This window comes from Nerophis lumbriciformis, linkage group LG03, assembly GCF_033978685.3.
Source record: "Nerophis lumbriciformis linkage group LG03, RoL_Nlum_v2.1, whole genome shotgun sequence".
NCBI lineage: Eukaryota > Metazoa > Chordata > Actinopteri > Syngnathiformes > Syngnathidae > Nerophis > Nerophis lumbriciformis.
Genome location: NC_084550.2, coordinates 47,615,001 through 47,636,292, shown reverse-complemented (window position 1 = coordinate 47,636,292; position 21,292 = coordinate 47,615,001). Strand labels below are relative to the sequence as shown.

Sequence of the window (21,292 nt, the reverse complement as noted above, 5' to 3'; positions counted from 1 at the left end):
TTTTGAGCGCTAAAACGTCAAGGTTCTGGGCTTGCTTGCTGGTGTCATTTATTGAACAGGCGTCAACCTGCAATCCACACGAATCTCTTATATGTGACTGCCATCTACCGGTCACCCTTATTACACATTGTACCAAAAAAATAAATTTGCTTCGAGGTCGGTAAGCACAACCAGAATTAATCCGTACATTAGGCGCACTGTTGATTTTTGAGAAAATTAAAGGATTTTTAGTGCGCCGTGTATGGTCCGAAAAATAAGGTAACTGTAGCTTGTTTACTTCAAATGTCATTTGTTTAACGTATTTTGGTATACTAGTGGTGTTCCTCATGGTACCATTTTAGGTCCGGTCTTTTTTTATCATTCTGACTATTCAACTGGTGGCCCGCGAGTACTGTTTAAAAATCTTGTGACAGTGTCATATTTATGTAGACAGTCCTTAAAGAACAGCAGAGAGCTCCTAAAACTCTGACAAAATAGACCAAAATCAAATGTCCACTGCAGAGGATGCTGATTCTCCTGAATATACAATGTAATATACTGTACTTTCTGTAAATGTGGCTCCCAAAACAATTTAGTTGAATATCCCTGCTATAAAGTGTCAAATGTGTCAGTCTTGTGCTTTACCGGCCACATATCCAGACATTTTTTGCCTTAAATTAACTTAAAATTGTACAATTGTTCAGCACCATCCCTCCTGAGCAGCAGGCTGAGGCTGATGAGTTGGCAGCAGCCCTCTCTGAGCTGCAGACCACCACAATGCATGAATACCAGGACGTGGTAGGTAATACATTGATCCATAAACTCTGCTCAGGCTTATGATCTCTGTGATCTTCTTTTAGAATGCAAAAAACGAGAGCGTCGCAGAGTGGAAAACCAAAATCGCAGAGAAAGCTCAAAAACTGGTATGAGACAAAATATCCCGCTTAAGCTTAATCCAAAAGTCTAAGTTCACATCAATTGTGTGTGTGTGTGTGCGTGTGCGTGTGCGTGTGCGTGTGCGCGTGCGTGTGCGTGTGTAGGCCCAGATGAAGATCGATCTTGCCAACCTGAAGGAAGATGTAGCCAAACTAAAGTCTCAGATTGTTGAGTCACCAGAGGAGCTGAAGACTCAAATGGAGAAAATGAGGGATACTGTCAAGAACACCAAGAACTCTATTGTGAGTGAATAGTAGTTTGAAAGCTACTGGACTTTTCAATAAGAGTCATATTCAATTTCAAGTTGTATTTTTGTCAGGAACAAACGGATGAGACCGTAGTAGAGCTGCAGAACATGGTCCAGAGAGGGACTCACACTGAAGTGGAGATCCAACAAATGTACAATTTGCTGCAAGATCTGGAAAGCAACTTGAACAACAGTAAGCAGCAACAGCAGGAGGTACGAACTTGGAAACCTCAACATCTCTTTGAAGTCTTTCAACTTGTCAGTGTCCAATTATTTTCTGCACAGTGCCACATACAAATGTGGTTTTCAACTAAAAAGTTTACAGAGTTTGTCGTACAGCCAAACATTTCGCCAAACTAACTAGTCTGTTTGCCCGCTTGGCTTTTGCAAAATTCCAAATTTAGAATTTCAATTGAATTAATTTGCTTTATAGAAGATTATTTTATTCTTCCAAATTATATACTGCTTATTTTTATTAGAGTCAAGTAAGGTGGAGCCTATCCTTGTAATTTAATTCCATCCATCCATTTTTTACCGCTTGTCCCTTTCGGGGTCGCGCGGGGTGCTGGAGCCTATCCCAGCTGCACCCTGGACAAGTCGCCAGTTTATCGCAGGGCCAACACAGATAGACAGACATTTACGCTCATATTCACACACTAGGGCCAATTTACTGTTACCAATCAACCTATCCCCAGGTGCATGTCTTTGGAGGTGGGCAGAAGCCGAAGTACCCAGAGGGAACTGTTGCGTGCGACCAGTCTTCCTCTCAGGGAATAAAACACACTGGTCAATCCCAAGTTCTATTGGATGACATACCGGTACATGTTGAGTAAGAAGGACCCCAGAGACAGAATGGTAAAATACCAAGTTTTACTGAAGCTTTAGGAGACCAGCCCTTACAATGCGACAGTAGCATCAGCAAGAAGAGGTCTAAATCCAAACAAGAAGAGTCAGTTTATGTAGAGCGAAAACCGACCCTCTTGCCCAGAAAGGCACACAGCTAAGACCTTCAAAACAGATAACAACTTGCCAAAACAGGAGCCCTTAAAACAAAACAAAGAGTTTACTTGCGGACATAAGATAAAAGCACGGAGATCACGAGAAGACACACTACATAGGAAAATACTAGCTGATTTAAACATGACCATGGATTAAAAAATAACATTTAAAAATATCTCATTCTCACAATCCCCCTTCAGATCTTTCCCAGAAGATCTCTCCTATCAGAGCAACACTTCTAAAGCCCGCCCTACATTAAAGTATGTGCTGTTTCGGTTTTCGAGCAAGCTAGCAATAAACAATCAAACCATAGTTACATGTAAGGGGTTGAGTGATGGATAGAGTCAACGTCAATGTCATCATTTTCAGGGACGAAAACTAACAGTCCTCGAATGACACTACTGTGCTTGACCCACTTCAGCGACATAGCAAGCCCAGAAACAGGGTGGGGTTGACCTTTGACAGCCCTAACAATGATGCGGGCGCATAGGGACTTAGCACAAGGGCCGATAAAGCATCCGCATGAAGCTATGATAGCTAAGAAAACTCCAATGGAGACCAGGGCAAACTTAATTAGGTCAGACCACCGGCCGAAGGTGTTGTGGAGCCAATCTTTAAAGGGGTCAGAGACCGAATACTTCAATAAGCCCTCTGGACAGGGCTCGCAGGCCTTCTAAGGCCCTCCGGACCGAGCCATCGGGACCGGTGTTAGGAATGAAGGTGCAGCATTGTTCACCAAACATTGCACACACACACCTTCTTCCTTGGCTAGGATGCGGTCAAGGACTATGCAGTTCTGGATGGCCATGAGGGAGAACACTTAAAATATCTCATTCTCACAGAACCCACGCAGTCACGGGGAGAACATGCAAACTCCACACAGAAGAATTGTCTAATATGTACATTAGACTAATAGTAGTACTATGTCAAAATATGTAAGATACACTGTAAAGCATGATTCTGGAAAAAACACCAAAGTAATCAATTGGAATTTCAATTGTAGTTCTTGTTTACAACTTTAATTAAAATTCATGGAATGGAATTGGAATTTCATAACATTCATAATTTTGCACAAGCCAGTTGCTGGTGTATATTATTCCTCAGAATCAAGCATGTTTACACCAACAAACACAAATTATATCCACATAAGCCAAAATAAGTTAATATTTTGAAACAAAAACCTTCCTGTTTAATACGCTTCAGAACATTCTGGAAGAATACACTTTTAATATGTGTAATCATCATATCACAGGCCTCTCATTGCCCTTAAAAATGTTGATGCAAATTTAAATGGATATATTTCAGTGAGTGAGGAGAACACAAATGTACAGTTTGCTTAATCAAACTTTAATAAGTGAAGTAAGAATTTAATGTCTATATACAACATCATTGACATATAATTAATCCATTAAAATCATTCACTGTGTAGTGGAAAATTTGTATTTAAAATATCAAGGATGATTTACCTCTGCCAGGAAGGTATGTATATGCTGGGGATTACCATTTAGTTGGTAGCATAGTTCAAAAAGTAATGGGCAGATCTTGATTAAACTTCCAGGAAATGTCAGAAAATGGGATGACGAACAAATGATTTGATTTTGGGGCTGATTTTTTAAAGAAGATTATTTACTCATCTCAGAGTGCTTTTGTAATTTTTAACATCTTTGAGGATCCGCGTAACCCAAAGAACCAAAGCTGATGTAATTCAAACACACATTAAAACCTTAACCACTACACATGTAGAATGATGCGTTAGCTTTTTAGATGAAAACATGGAGAGCTGCGGCTATTGTGCGTTTAAGCATAGTAACTAATGCAGTACTGGGAACAACTTTCCAAGTAATTAAGGATACTTCAACTGAGAACTCTCAAATTGGACCACCTTTTTAACTCATATAGTAGCTATGTTTTTACTATGCATGTTTTTAGATGATTTATTTCACCTATTTCTTCTCAGCCTTGTCTTTCAAACTCAATGGTTGAAAAACAATGTTTTGTCTGTCTTGCTGTTAGCTAATGTTAACGAGTGACCCTGTGGCATTTGTTACTTTGCTGTGTGGATGTATCTCAAGCTGGCTCCCTCGTAACTCAAAATGTTGCTCGCAACTTCAATCAAAACATTATTTTGTTTATTCAAGAATCATTGCTGATTTCTGTCCACTTTTTACAGCACCAGCAGCTGATGAGTCAGCAGGAGAAAAAGCAGAAGGAGCTGAGAAACCTGTGCAATGAGATAGGGCAGCTGAAGCGAGCTCTCTGTATGAAGCAGGACAAGGAGTCTAAGCAAAACCTTCGGAGGCAAAAGAAGAAGGAGATGAAGGAGCAACATGTTGAAGATGTTTTGAGGTATGCATTTACATCATCTTATATTATTATTGATAACATGATTTATTTTTTTCAGTCACTGTTGCAATAAGTTTACATACGCTCATCATGTCATATTCATTTTGGCCTCTAAATATTTTATTTGGAATCCATCTTTTTCCATCTTCAGTGATTTTTGAAGACAATATTCAGGCCTCAAATTTTTACTTTTTAAGGGCAAAGCAAGTGTTGCCTTAAAAGAGGGCTCATATTTTAAGGCACCAAGGCAAACATTATTTTCTTTCGAGGCGGGGGCTCCAAAGCATGCACACACACCCTGATATTGAGCACTGTATAACAGATAAACCACAGAAACCTCGACTATATATATATATATATAAACCACAGAAACCTCGACTATATATATATATATATATATATATATATATATATATATATATATATATATATATATATATATATATATATATATATATATATATATATATATATATATGTGTGTGTGTGTATATATATATATATGTATACATATACTGTGTATATATATACATAGTCAAGGTTTCTGTGGTTTATCCGTTATACAGTGCTCAATATCAGGGTATGTATGCATGCTTTGGAGCCCCCGCCTCGAAAGAAAATAATGTTTGCCTTGGAGCCCTAAAATATGAGCCCTCTTTTAAGGTATATGTATATGTGTGTGTGTATATATATATATATATATATATATATATATATATATATATATATATATATATATATATATATATATATATATATATATATATAGTCAAGGTTTCTGTGGTTTATCCGTTATACAGTGCTCAATATCAGGGTAGAGCGGAATATACGTTAGGTCAGGAAATTTTATTGAAGTGAGACACTTCAATAAAATCCCCTGAAGAGCAGAGAATCCTGCAAAACAGGCCTGTAGGGATGAAATAGCCTCTGTGTTTTTTCCTGGCCTAACATATATATATCTATATATATATATATATATATATATATATATATATATATATAGATATATATATATAGATATATATATGTATATTCATAAACATAAAATGGGCATAGTGTCCCCTTATGCCCAAAATGGCTGTGCCCATGTTGTTTATAGTGATTAAGGTTAATTATGCGATGTCTTAAACAGTTGAAGATGTAAGAAAAAAAGTAATCTCTGGGTGTTTTTATCAATTTATTCGACAAAACAATTACATTACAATTGTCCATTAATAAGTAAAAAGTCAAGGGCGGTCATGGCATGTTCTTGCCGTTGATGCTGGTCAATTTTTTAGGGCATTACGGCAAGTAACAAGGGCGGATGCGGTTGCCGTGGTTAAATTCGAGCCCTGAATATTGTATTTATTTTTTAATATTTACAAGCTTTCACAGTTTACATGTGTTGTTGTGTAAAAAAAAAAATCACCTTGTTGAGGGGAAACTTGCTAGAGGACCAACCGTCCATTCATTTTCTTCCACTTCCATGGGCTTTTCATTAGGAAAGCCCAGACTTCCTGGTCTCCGGTCCCCCTTCTCCGGTTCCAAGCTGCGAGACCTAATCCTTTCAGCGTGTCATAGGTCCACCTCGGGCTGGGCACTCGGGAGACGTCCTGGAGAAATTCGGATTAGATGGCTAAACCACCTCAACTGGCTTATCTCAATGTGAAGAAGCAGTGGCCCTACTCTGAGCTCCTTTCAGATGACTGAGCTTCTCACTCACCTTAGTGTGAGTCCAGCCACCCTACAGAGGAAACTCATTAAGGCAGCATCTTCTTCTTTCGATCACTCTCAAAGTTATTGACCATGATGAGTGTATGCAAGTAAATTGAGCGCTTTGCCTTCCGTTTAAACTCTCCGTACTGCAGACTCTGGACTGGTTTGTCTGTCCATCTCGGAAACAAGATCGTGAGATACTTTAACTCCTAATCTTGCTCCCACCCCGAAGGTTGCAGATTCCCCGGCCTCCCCTCGAATGAAGGCGAAGCTCTGCCGGAATGTGAATTGAAAACTCTACAAACAGGATACTGTGCCAAACGTTACCAGCATACTCTCACTATATGCTTGGGTCTGCCAGCATCCTCCCCTGACATCTAATCCAACTGATCACCATTTGGTGACAACTCAGTCCCTTTTCTTTGCGGTGTGTCCAACATACGGAAGCAGATCTGATAAACTAAGTCGATCATAGACATGCAGCATAGGGTGCCCTGGTGCCTGGAGCATATGGACATCCTTAGGAACAAACATGGTATTTCTTTTGATCCAACTGTGTTTTGCACAAAAGTTTAAAAACATAACACCGCACTGGTTCCCCACAATCATGCCCTTTCAGGTCACACTGTCATTGCCAACATAGACATTGACGTTTCCCCGTAGAACTACGAAGTCATTGTGGAGACCACAACCGCTCAGTAGACTTACCGTAGTTGACCTGGTAGAAGGCTGAACTGCTGTCATGATGCATGTACACAAATGATAGTCATGACCTTTCCCTCGATCCGAAGGTATAGGGACACTCGTTCACTGGGGATTACCTCAACACGTAGGCTGCCTGCCGCCCACGCCTGCATCAACTGTAGTGTAGGGCAAGGACCAGTCCCTCTTAAGAAGTTTGGTCCCAGAATCAAAATTGTGAATTAAGATGTCTAATCGAAAAAACTCTTAAGCAAGCTCAGGCTCTTTCCCCACCGCGGAGGTCACATTGCATGTCCGAAAAAACAGATCTGGATTTTCCTGTAATCCCTTTCCCTTGGCCTGGCTTGAGGATGAGGCCCCGGTATCCCACAAAGTATCATCACTCATCTTGATGTTTCTCATCGGATCTTCTGAATCATTCTTTGTCTGGCCAGTGACCTACCTGTCTTGAAACCCTACCAGGGGCATATACTCCCAAAAAACATACAGTAGCTTCTAGGATCAATCGGGCACTGAAACCCCTCCACCTTGGAATGGTGGTGATTCACAAGGTCATTGCTCAGGGACAATTACCTAAATATTCATATAGGTGTGTGTGTATATATGATTTTTTTACTCTGTGTGAAAACCTGCACCTAATTCTTGTTGTTAAAAATAATTGTGCAAAAAGTGTTTGAAATGAATCATGAAACAAGACATGTCTGTCCATGATGAGTGTATGTACAGTTACTGGGTCTAGAACTTAGTTCATTTTGATGAAAGAAATGAACAGAAGTCAAGTGATTTTGTTTGTGTTCAAAGTGAAAATGTCTGTGCTTTGTTTTGATTTTCTAAACGGTAAATGCAGACAGTGTAACCAAATCCATCATAAACGTGAGGAGATGGCGGACAAAATCCAAGAGATCTCCAGAGAAACACAGCAGCTGAAAGTTAAGATCAACAGCCTAAGAGACGTTTGCAGTAAAGAGACCCAGAAAGCTCAGGTATGACCGCAAAATACTGGAAAGGGAAAATAAATCGTACATTACAGTGGTGCCTCGGTTTTCGTGCACCCCACCTTTCCTATCTTGTGGTTTTCTGAGAAAAACTTAATTAACCCCAGTCTTTGTATAATTTGTATATTGTCTAAGTTATCACATGACCAAACATTGCATGTAACAAACTAAGTCTTTGTAGTCTGTTATGTACAGTCTTGTAAATGTATTTTTATGCAATAAAACAGAAAGTGAATTTGCAAACTAAAATAATGCATTTGAAAGCAGAACAACTTTTTTACCAGCAGCAAGGCATAGATGGCACAGCGGTTGTCCAAAAATCTGAGGGCTCCTGGTACGAATCCAGCCTTTTCCCTCCTTTGCGTATGACTATTAATGACAACCGTAGTCTGTATAAACCTGAAATGTAAAAGTATGTTCATGATTTATTATTTCAGGAAATGGATGTGTGTGTTGTTGTAGTGTATATGCTGCAATGTTTCGCATCAAGAAAACACCAAATCGTACATTATAAATAAATTTGAATCATAAATCTCTCACAGGTTTTATACTCCTTCTCTTTTTGGATATTGCTAAATAATGTTGGAACTAAACATTACTGGACTTGGGGATACAAAACATTAACTTCACACCATTTAAAAAAAACAAAAACAGTATTGTACAAATTCTGTTTCCGTATGAGTTGGTAAATTGTGTTAGATGTAAATATAAACGGAATACAATGATTTGCAAATCCTTTTCAACCCATATTCAATTGCACTACAAAGACAAGATATTTGATGTTCAAACTCATAAACTTAATTTTTTTTTTGCAAATAATAATTAACTTAGAATTTCATGGCTGCAACACGTGCCAAAGTAGTTGGGAAAGGGCATGTTCACCACTGTGTTACATCACCTTTTCTTTTAACAACACTCAATAAACGATTGGGAACTGAGGAAACGAATTGTTGAAGCTTTGAAAGTGGAATTCTTTCCCATTCTTGTTTTATGTAGAGCTTCAGTCGTTCAACAGTCCGGGGTCTTCGCTGTCGTATTTTACGCTTCATAATGCGCCACACATTTTCGATGGGAGACAGGTCTGGACTGCAGGTGGGCTGGAAAAGTACCCGCACTCTTTTTTTTTTACGAAGCCACGCTGTAACACGTGCTGAATGTGGCTTGGCGGGGAGTCCATGAAAAAGCGGCGCTTAGATGACAGCATATGTTGTTCCAAAACCTGTATGTACCTTTCAGCATGAATGGTGCCTTCACAGATGTGTAAGTCACTAATGCACCCCCATACCATCACAGATGCTGGCTTTTGAACTTTGCGTCGATAACAGTCTGGATGGGTCGCTTCCCCTTTGGTCCGGATGACACGATGTCGAATATTTCCAAAAACAATTTGAAATGTGGACTTGTCAGACCACAGAACACTTTTCCACTTTGCATGAGTCCATCTTAGATGATCTCGGGCCCAGAAAAGCCAGTGGCGTTTCTGGATGTTGTTGATAAATGGCTTTTGCTTTGCATAGTAGAACTTTAACTTGCACTTACAGATGTAGCGACAAACTGTATTTAGTGACAGTGGTTTTCTGAAGTGTTCCTAAGCCCATGTGGTGATATCCTTTAGAGATTGATGTCGGTTTTTGATACAGTTCCGTCTGAGGGATCGAAGGTCACGGTTATTCAATGTTGGTTTCCGGCCATGCTGCTTTTGTGGAGTGATTTCTCCAGATTCTCTGAAACTTTTGATGATATTACGGACCGTAGATGATGAAATCCCTAAATTTCTTGCAATTGCACTTTGAGAAACGTCGTTCTTAAACAGTTTGACTATTTGCTCACGCAGTTGTGGACAAAGGGGTGTACCTCGCCCCATCCTTTCTTGTGAAAGACTGAGCATTTTTTGGGAAGCTGTTTTTATACCCAATCATGGCACCCACCTGTTCCCAATTAGCCTGCACACCTGTGGGATGTTCCAAATAAGTGTTTGATGAGCATTCCTCAACTTTATCAGTATTTATTGCCACCTTTCCCAACTTCTTTGTCACGTGTTTCTGGCATCAAATTCTAAAGTTAATGATTATTTGCACACAAAAAAAATGTTTATCAGTTTGAACATCAAATATGTTGTCTTGGAAGAGTGGCCGTGCGCGACCCGAGCGTCCCTGGTTCAATCCCCACCTAGTACCAACCTCGTCATGTCCGTTGTGTCCTGAGCAAGACACTTCACCCTTGCTCCTGATGGGTGCTGGTAGCGCCTTGCATGGCAGCTCCCTCCATCAGTGTGTGAATGTGTGTGTGAATGGGTAAATGTGGAAGTAGTGTCAAAGCGCTTTGAGTACCTTGAAGGTAGAAAAGCGCTATACAAGTACAACCCATTTATCATTATTTATTTATTTGTAGCATATTCAACTGAATATGGGTTGAAAATGATTTGCAAATCATTGTATTCCGTTTATATTTACATCTAACACAATTTCCCAACTCATGGAAACAGGGTTTGTAGATGACATTAACATTAAAGGTATATACTGTACTACATATGTTAATAGCTACAGTAATTAATTGTCAACACATAAACAAAGATCACACGGCATCAATTAATGTCTTAAAAATGCACAAATAAATCCAACGTTGTCTTTAATGAATTAGTTTTATTAGTGTAAAGAAATTATGTACTTCACTTTTGTTCTTCTACTAGGATTTATGGTGGAGGGAGTTTGAAAACTCAATTTCTGTGATGTTGAATCTTTTTCTTTAGAGTTTATGAATCCACTCCATCCCGTTATCATATTCTTTATGATATATGTCTTGTATATTCACCCCTGAACCTTTATAATGCTCTAACTGGGGTGTAAAAAAAATTAGATTTTCAAATTAATCTTTAGTCTTATTTGTAAGGATTCTTAATGGATTCATAAAAATCTAAAATCATTTTTTTGTCGTTGTCAGACAAATCATATTGTTGCTGTAGATGACTATATCTGCTGTACAGGTTTGCTTTACAAAAGATAAGTGTGGGATACTTCTCTTGCTGCCTTCTTTGTATTTGACTTTATTAATTGACTGGGTAGAATTTTTTATAAACAAAAACAGTTTTATCAAAGCTGTTTATCTTTTTCATGGAGGAATGTAGTTAATCATAGAACTGGCACCCAATGTTATTAAGCAATGGAGAATTGATTCTGAATCGAATCGTGTGGTGCCCAAAGATTCACAGCCCTAGTAAATAAACAGTCGCCATTTTGAACGTTTGCCTTCCATGTGACAACCTGAAGTAAGGAGGACGGCCTCAAGGTCACAACATAGTCCTTTGTCTTGTGTACTGATTATTGTTGATGATTGTTTGCAGGCTATGTACGACACCCTCTCTACTGCAATGGATGAGCTACAAAGGAAAATTGAGATCTACACTTTGAATCTGAAACAAGACGTCGCCAAGATGTCCAACAACTTCTGAGTTATTTTTATTTGACTGCAGAAATAGAAACATTAACTTTTTTTGGATTGTTTTACAAATTGGCCAATGTAACCACAATAAACGGTATCTTCTTATCTTATATTAACAGGGATAGTTTGTAAATGTTTGACTTATTTGTTCACTCTAAAACGGAACAAGTCTGGAGGTTTGTGTTTTACCTTCATGTTTACCTTTTACTTGCATGTGTTTTACCTTCATGTTTTACCTTTACTTGCATAATAAAACAACAATGTGAAAGACTGACCTGAAGAATCTTTACGCATTAACTTCCAACTAAACAAGCACTTGGCGACGAAGGCAAGGAAAAAACCTCCTCTAGGTAAGAAACCTCCAACTGAATCCATACAGTAGTATTAGTACACAATGAACACATACTATCGATGCATGCTGGTATGATCATTCATTGTAAATATTGATCATCCTTCAAACTGCCCCTCACTATACGCAGATCGGTGGGGGCCCCGTTTTTCATATGTCAATAAATGAATGACATGGCGTTTCATGTAAAACTTGCCCACAAACGTATTCCTCTATCACCTAGATCTGGGGTCGGCAACACAAAATGTTGAAAGAGCCATATTGGACCAAAAATACACAAAAAAATCTGTCTGGAGCTGCAAAAAATTAAAAGCCTTATATAGGGGATATAATGAAGTCAACACATGATATAAGTGTCTATATTAGCCTACTATCAAAATGACTATGCGTCGCAGGCTGACACAAATCTTCGTTGACAGAAATGTTGAAATGTAAAATTTATTCTACACATTTTTACAACATTGGAATAGTAGGATTGGATTAGTAAAACGCAGGCTTCTCAGGGGGTGAGATAACTCCTGGAAATTACGAGTTTAGAATAACCAAAGTTATAGATGTGTGTCCAAGTTAAAGGAAACGGCAGGCTGTTTTCTTCTAATGGATTTATTACAATCTGTGCAAGGGTAACGTTTGCTGTGGTCTGGAACAACATGGCACACAAACAACGATCAGAAATACAGATAATGTGCCATGAGAAATGCAAATATAAATACACAGGACATAGGAAATTAAATGATGCAATATGTACATAAAGCTAGCCTAAATAGCATGTTAGCGTCGATTAGCGTGCAGTCGTGCACTGACCAAATATGCTTGATAAGCACTCCACATACTGTAAGTCAATATCAACAAAGTTCACCTTTGTGCATTCACACACAGCATAAAACGTTTGGCGGACAATATGAGACAACGAGTGACATAAAATGTCTTTCTCTGGCATCGTTGAAGAAAGTTATACATGTAAACAAACTACGGTGAATTCAAGGACCGCCAAAATGAGTAGGACAAAACGGCGCTCGCCAAATATTCTCATCAGAGAATCATGTTTAATATAAACATTGTCCTACAGAAACAATATTAAAACAAAAAATATATTTTTTCCCCCATCTTTTTCTGTTTTCATACAGTTTTGAAAAAGCTCCAGGGAGCCACTAGGGCGGCGCTAAAGAGACCTAGAAGAATACACACGCGGGAGAAATTGTCAGTCTCCTGTGGTGCTACAAAATTACGGCCTGTTATGCAAATTTGTACCGCTCACTTTTAAGGGACCAAAAGTAATTGGACCAATTATTGATCATAAATCACTTTTTCGTTACAAATGATTTGCAGGTCACCAGGTCTCTACTTCCGACTTGTTCTTTGGGCTTTTTCCTTCACTTTTGTCTTCATCAAGTGAAAATACGTGATCCATTGGATCAGCTGATGGTCAGGTGATCAATTTGAGCGATACATAACATTCCACTTAATTGCCTTAACGAGTTGGTTGCTTTTACAGCATGCTTACATCATCTCTGTTCAATCTGTGGCCCGGGAATAAGACCTAACCGAGATCAGTTCAAAACTTGGGAGACACACATTTTTGCAGCAAATTCCACAAGGGTTCTTCTGTTGTGTATAGCAGTTGTTTTTAACATTTTTCCCATTTAATTTTGGTCTTGTTATTTTGTCAGAGTTACAGGACCGCTCTGCTGTTTTTGAGGAGCTTCTGCAAAACGGCCAGTCAAAGATCATCTCTATATCACTCTCGAGTTTTCAAGAATCTGCTGCAAAAATGTGAGTCTCTCAAGTTTTTTGAAGTGATTAGCTAAATCACCCAACATCCATTTTCTACCGCTTGTCCCTTTTGGGGTCGCGGGGGGTGCTGGAGCCTATCTAAGCTAAATGATGAGAAAAAAAAGAGGGCCTAAAATGGAACCTTGAGGAACACCGCTAGTATAAGTAAAGAGTTGGACAAATGACCAACACATATACACATATATATTGTAATCTTACTCTTGATATTAATCATAGTCAATAATTATATCTAACTTACTTACAGTAGATGAATCACAAAGACTATTAATTAATAATACAAATATTTAACACACAAACCTTAGGCTTAGCCAGGCTGATGAGAAAAATAAGTGCTGACCAAATATGCTGCACAAGAAGGGACTCAAATAACTGGTGAAAAACACATTTATATACAATTAGGTTGTGCTAAATTAAACTAAATATATATTTGTCTTAACCAAACTTTCAATAAAATTAATGTGCATATAAAATAATAGCTTTGCCACTTTAGTCGTAATTTTTGCGCTTAAGATTTAACTCCAGTACGTGTATGTATGTATGTACGTACGTACGTGTGTACATGTACGTACATACATGTACATACATACATACATGTACACACGTACGTACGTACATACATACATACATACACATACATACATACATGTACACACGTACATACATACATACATGTACATACATACATATATATACATGTACATACATGTATATACGTGTGCACATGTACGTACGTACGTACGTGTGTACATGCACGTACGTACGTACGTGTGTACATGCACGTACGTAAGTGTGTACATGCACGTACGTACGTGTGTGTACATGCACGTACGTACGTGTGTATACATGCATGTACGTACATGTGTATACATGCATGTACGTACATGTGTATACATACGTGTATACATGTATATACATACATGTGTATACATGTATATACATACATGTATATACATACATGTGTATACATGTATATACATACATGTGTATACATGTATATACATACATGTGTATACATGTATATACATACATGTGTATACATGTATATACATACATGTGTATACATGTATATACATACATGTGTATACATACATGTGTATACATGTATATACATACATGTATACATGTATGTATGTATATACATGTACTGTATGTATATACATTTATATATGAATGTATATATGTATGTATATATATGTATATACATGTATATAGATGTATATATGTATGTTTGTATATACATGTATGTATATGTATGTGTATATATGTACATGTATGTACATGTATGTATGTGTATATATATACATGTATGTACATGTATGTACATGTATGTATATGTATATATATACATGTATGTACATGTATGTACATGTATGTATATGTATGTATATACATGTATGTATGTACATGTATATACATGTATGTATGTACATGTATGTACATGTATGTATATACATGTATGTACATGTATGTATGTACATACATGTATGTATATACATGTATGTATATACATGTATGTATATACATGTATGTACATGTATATATGTATGTATGTACATGTATGTATGTATGTACGTGTGTACATGTATGTATGTATGTACGTGTGTACATGTATGTATGTATGTACGTGTGTACATGTATGTATGTATGTACGTGTGTACATGTATGTGTGTACATGTATGTATGTATGTATGTACGTGTGTACATGTGTACATGTATGTATGTATGTACATGTATGTATGTACGTACGTACGTACGTACGTACGTACGTACGTACGTACGTACGTACGTACGTGTGTACATGCACGTACGTAAGTGTGTACATGCACGTACGTACGTGTGTATACATGCACGTACGTACGTGTGTATACATGCATGTACGTACATGTGTATACATGTATATACATACATGTATATACATACATGTGTATACATGTATATACATACATGTGTATACATGTATATACATACATGTGTATACATGTATATACATACATGTGTATACATGTATATACATACATGTATACATGTATGTATGTATATACATTTATATATGAATGTATATATGTATGTATATATATGTATATACATGTATATAGATGTATATATGTATGTTTGTATATACATGTATGTATATGTATGTGTATATATGTACATGTATGTACATGTATGTATGTGTATATATATACATGTATGTACATGTATGTACATGTATGTATATGTATGTATATACATGTATGTATATACATGTATGTATATACATGTATGTACATGTACATGTATGTACATGTATGTATATACATGTATGTATGTACATGTATGTATATACATGTATGTACATGTATGTATGTACATACATGTATGTATATACATGTATGTATGTACATACATGTATGTATATACATGTATGTATATACATGTATGTACGTGTGTACATGTATGTATGTATGTACGTGTGTACATGTATGTATGTATGTACGTGTGTACATGTATGTATGTATGTACGTACGTGTGTACATGTATGTATGTATGTACGTACGTGTGTACATGTATGTATGTACGTGTGTACATGTGTACATGTATGTATGTATGTACATGTATGTACGTACGTACGTACGTACGTACGTACGTACATACATACATGTACATACATACATACATACATGTACACATGTACACACGTACATACATGTACACACGTACGTACATACATACATACATGTACATACATACATACATGTACATACATGTATATACGTGTGCACATGTACGTACGTACGTGTGCACATGTACGTACGTGTGTACATGTACGTACGTACGTACGTACGTACGTGCGCACGTACGTACGTACATGTGTACATGTACGTACGTGTGTACATGTACGTACGTACGTGTGTACATGCACGTACGTACGTACGTACGTACGTATGTGTGTATACATGCACGTACGTACGTGTGTATACATGCACGTACGTACGTGTGTATACATGCACGTACGTACGTGTGTATACATGCACGTACGTACGTGTGTATACATGCATGTACGTACATGTGTATACATACATGTGTATACATGTGTATACATACATGTGTATACATGTATATACATACATGTGTATACATGTATATACATACATGTGTATACATACATGTGTATACATGTATATACATACATGTATACATGTATGTATATACATCTGACCAATCTAAGTCTCAGACTAAATCTAACCAATCTAAATCTATGGTCATGAACTGATGAAGCCTACTTGGATGAGAGGCGAAACGTCTTCAAAGTCAAGCCAAACGGTCCAGTTGTGATCGATTGAATGCCCTGAGATTGTGCTTTGTTACTTTGGAAGGGATTTTCCCCAAGGAAACTCAGTATGTACAAAATAACTTGACAGAAGGTTGTTTAAATCAAACAGCACTGTAGTCAGGGATTAACAACACTGGGAATATTTGTACACACAAATAAACAAGATCAGGTTAGGGAATGTGAAAGACGTTCATTTCTAGAAATATGATGTCCTTCCTGAGTAGACACAGAATTGATTGACCTTTTAAAAACATCCAGCTGAGTTTTGTAATCTTTGACCTGGCGTCTGGCCTGACACAGCTCACGTCTTAACTCATTGACTTCAGCGATCAGCTTCACGTTTTCCTGCACACACACACACACACACATACACAACGTAGATGTTAGAAAGAGGCTCCAAGTGAAAAAGTAGAAAATCTACAATTCAAGGAGACGATTAAAGGTTAGATGTGAAAAAGGACAATTAGTGATCAGACATGGAACAAATAGATGATTGTTGATGAATATTTGGCTTCACCTTCATGATTTTGTTGTAGATTTTGTGGTGATCCTCATCATTAGAAGACTTGTTTTTGTGGTGATCTTCATCATTAGCAGACTTGGACAATCTTGGTTTCAAACCTTGAGCCGTCTTTTCCACGACCTCCCGCTTGCAAGTAAATGTCTTACAAACATCAGATTGACTTTTGTCCACCTTAAAAACAAATATAAGTACATTTGGACACTGATGGAATTTCTGAGTGATCTGCAAAGGTCACTTAATTGAATTTAATTAATGAGACAGAAATTATTTTAAAGTTGGTGATTTAAACTTCTGAGCTGCTTCTCTAGCATAGTAGTGTTTGATCCACTGAAATTTAAGACGGACATCAAATTCGGTACTTTAATAGGTACCGGCCGAATTCCCTCCGTACTACCGGGTAACGATTTACGTAAATTCAAATGGTGCCATATTTCGATACCTTTGTTGTACGTGACGTCAAACAGGCGTATTGGTAGTTGACTGCCTCTAAGTAATGTTGTCATTTTTCATGCCAACAAAGCAAGCATTCCAAGAAAGCGCTCAAAAGTAAGGCTCCACTTTTCAAAATGTGTTAGCGCGATGCTAATTTACATTGAATATGCCATATTCTTGCTACTGATTAGCTTTAGGATTTAAAAAAAATCTGTTTCAAATTTAAATACCTTCAAAATCGTTACAATCAAACGGCTGGTGTAACAAGTAGATTAATAACTACTTTTAAAAACCAATTTATTATAGTTAAGTGTTACTTTTCCAAAAAAGTAATTAAATTATTAACAGAATTATTCTTTAATAAATGTAAACATTTACTAAGGAAATTAATTATTGCGTTACATAAAAAAATTAAAAAAACACTTCAAATATCTGGCATATTCAGGTGAGAGACAAATACTGGGAGCAGAATATGCGTGTGTGTGTGCACCTTTAAAAGGCGGTGCCTGTTGCCATGTGAGCTCAGATAATAATAATAATAATAATAATGATGTGTTTGTTAGCTTAGCAGCGGCAGTTTGACAGCATCCCTGTTTAATCTTTTCACTGGATTTTGTAAGCACTAGTAGTTAATGCTGGTGTACCTAAATTATATTCCTTAACTAAAAAAAATCATATTAGCATCATACAGCATATTGTAACAGTAATCATTTCTGTTAGTAAATAAAACCCCGGAAGACAAAATCATTTGTCCTTCTGGCAGTCAACCCCTCTGGATCCAATCCAATAGAGAAAGGAGGGGTGAGCAGAGCCCATGAAGGAGCCTGATCCTCATTGGCTGACACAAATATATAGTGAAGCATGTGTATGGTGCAAACTTGTTCTCAGTAAAGCATGGCTGCCTAACACCCACCTGGAAAGATCACTATATCTGCGCTTGCTGTTGCAGCATATACTGCTAAAAAAAAAAAAAAAAAAAGGAAAGAAGATGCTGTATGTCTAAAAAAAAAAACCCAAAGAAAAGCCAAAACTCGAATAAATATTGGTCCAGCGTATTTAAGATGGAGGGCATTGCAGGCAAGTCTTGGACTAACTTTTGATAATCAAGTGGCTGTTTTCCTTCTAGATCGGTAGCCTACTGTTCCATTTGCACCAGACACAGCATTATTATGTAACACCGTTTTCTTAAAGGGGAACATTATCACAATTTCAGAAGGGTTAAAACCATTAAAGATCAGTTCCCAGTGGCTTATTTTATTTTTCGAAGTTTTTTTCAATATTTTACCCATCACGCAATATCCCTAAAAAAAGCTTAAAAGTGCCTGATTTTAACCATCGTTATATACACCCGTCCATTTTCCTGTGACGTCACACAGTGATGCCAATACAAACAAACAGCAAGGTATAGCGACATTAGCTCGGATTCAGACTCGGATTTCAGCGGCTTAACACTGTCTGATAAGATAATTACTAACAACTATGAACTAGGTTTACAGCATATGAAATACATTTGGCAACAACATGCACTTTGAGAGTGCAGACAGCCCATTTCAGGCGCGCTAAGAACATATATTTTTCCACGATTTCAGCACTCAGGTTAACCATACCTAAATAGACACAAAATACTGCATTACACAAGACTACCCGAATGTACTCGAATGATTGAAAAAAATAAATGTTTTTAAGCTAAATTATTGGTAAACACAGTTTATGTATAATAATTTACGTAAAACCGCGAGTAATGAATAAAGTTTTCATCAATTAATATATTCTGTAGACATACCCTCATCCGCTCTCTTTTCCTGAAAGCTGATCTGTCCAGTTTTGGAGTTGATGTCAGCAGGCCAGGGAAGCTAGGGTCGATATTCTTCTCTTGATCATCTTCGGTGGCATAAGGGACGGTGTGAGCCAAGACATCCAGGGGGTTTAGCTCGCTCGTCTGCGGGAACAAACTGCCGCCATTGCTTGCCGTGCTACCGAGGTCCGTTGTCCTTGAATAGCTCACACACTCCGGCAGATTCAATGGGGGTCTGGCGGCAGATTTCTTTGACTTTATCGTTGGAAATGCATCTGCTTTGAGTGTCGCCGGATATCCACACATTCTTGCCATCTCTGTCGTAGCATAGCTTTCGTCGGTAAAGTGTGCGGAACAAACGACTGACCATTTCGTCGGCTTTCCCCACTTTCCCCCTTTTGAACAAATTTCGTCCAATTTCTTGCCACTTTCGCATCTTTGGGCGACTGGTGCAACTTGAATCCGTCCCTGTTCGTGTTGTTACACCCTCCGACAACACACCGACGAAAGTGAGAAAATGGTGGATTGCTTCCCGATGTGACGCCACGTTGTGACGTCATCGCTCCGAGAGCGAATATTAGAAAGGCGTTTAATTCGCCAAAATTCACCCATTTAGAGTTCGGAAATCGGTTAAAAAAATATATGGTCTTTTTTCTGCAACATCAAGGTATATATTGACGCTTACATAGGTCTGGTGATAATGTTCCCCTTTAACACTGGGAATAGGTACAATACTTACAGTATAAACACTTTGTAGGACTCAACCAAAGACAAGACTGACATACATAAAGACCTAAGACAAACTGAAATGAATGCATACTTGAAAATGAGACTCAGAAGTGTAAGAAATCGCGATATAACAACTGGACAGCAGTTATTATTAGCTCACTGTTAGATTTTACATAAAGAAAATAAATAAATATTTTATTTTTAATCAGATGTACCAATATTGATTCCCTGGTAGCCTTTGCAGTAATTAGTATAGCGTATGCACTACTAAGTATATGAAGAACACAATTAGTGACTTACCCCTTCAGTGTGCAGTACATAACGAGCACAAATCATCTTCACACTCTTCTTCAGTTTGCTGGGCTCCTGGATGAAGCCAACACATTCCTGCAAGTCTGCCTGCAGTCGATGCAGGTGAGTCTGGAGGGAGCTCACCTGCACAGCAACAACCCACATCAGACTACCAAGCACTTGTCAATGGCTAAACATTGCAATGAAGGAATAGATCCAATAGTTTACATGAATAATAATAGTGATCATAAAAGCTCAAAGTTTTATCGGAAAAATGTTTGTTTACATGTTGCATCTCCTGCTGCATGGCTTTACTTCTTGTCTTCAGCTTCAACTTCAACTCACTGATGGTCATCTTCGTCTGGCTGTTGTCCTTGTCAATTCTCACCACTTCCTCCTCCAACTGTAGACAGCAGTTCAGTACACAGTTAGGGTTGCGATATACGATATAAATGACTTACATTTGCAAGATGAATAGAGCTTTTAATACTATCTTGCTAGCGGCTAACGTCCCTCCACTGTGCAAAGCTGCTTCTAAGTTACTAGTCCTTGCCTCCATGGCAGCAAGTAAAGTATGTTTCTTATAGGTAGTATCAGTGGTACTGGGTTGCAATACACTTTCCCACCACTTGTGGCAGTAAACTACAAATTCTTTGCCAAGATTAAAAATGTTATTTCTATAAATGTCCCTAGTTTTAGGAGCTATTTACCTATCTTTAGTCATTTAATTTA

At 37.7% G+C, this 21,292-nt stretch overlaps 2 protein-coding genes across 5 annotated transcripts in view; one reads left to right on the top strand and one right to left on the bottom strand.

The window, feature by feature from the left end:
• nuf2 (UF2 component of NDC80 kinetochore complex) overlaps nt 1-11,606 on the top strand; it is a 38,365-nt gene extending 26,759 nt beyond the window's left edge. For both annotated transcript variants that reach the window (XM_061929270.2, XM_061929263.2), the window contains 7 exons: nt 684-777; nt 840-902; nt 1,020-1,157; nt 1,235-1,375; nt 4,332-4,507; nt 7,749-7,884; nt 11,237-11,606. In XM_061929270.2, coding sequence (XP_061785254.1) covers nt 684-777; nt 840-902; nt 1,020-1,157; nt 1,235-1,375; nt 4,332-4,507; nt 7,749-7,884; nt 11,237-11,344 — 856 coding nt within the window. In that variant the 3' untranslated portion in view covers nt 11,345-11,606. The remainder of the gene's footprint in view (nt 1-683; nt 778-839; nt 903-1,019; nt 1,158-1,234; nt 1,376-4,331; nt 4,508-7,748; nt 7,885-11,236) is intronic.
• A 5,073-nt stretch (nt 11,607-16,679) lies between these two features.
• Nucleotides 16,680-21,292, bottom strand: part of cfap57 (cilia and flagella associated protein 57) — a 70,516-nt gene continuing 65,903 nt past the window's right edge. For all 3 annotated transcript variants that reach the window (XM_061938103.2, XM_061938111.2, XM_072912841.1), the window contains exons 18-21: nt 20,847-20,963; nt 20,570-20,704; nt 17,308-17,484; nt 16,680-17,135 (exon numbers count right to left, since the gene is read on the bottom strand). In XM_061938103.2, coding sequence (XP_061794087.2) covers nt 16,956-17,135; nt 17,308-17,484; nt 20,570-20,704; nt 20,847-20,963 — 609 coding nt within the window. In that variant the 3' untranslated portion in view covers nt 16,680-16,955. The remainder of the gene's footprint in view (nt 17,136-17,307; nt 17,485-20,569; nt 20,705-20,846; nt 20,964-21,292) is intronic.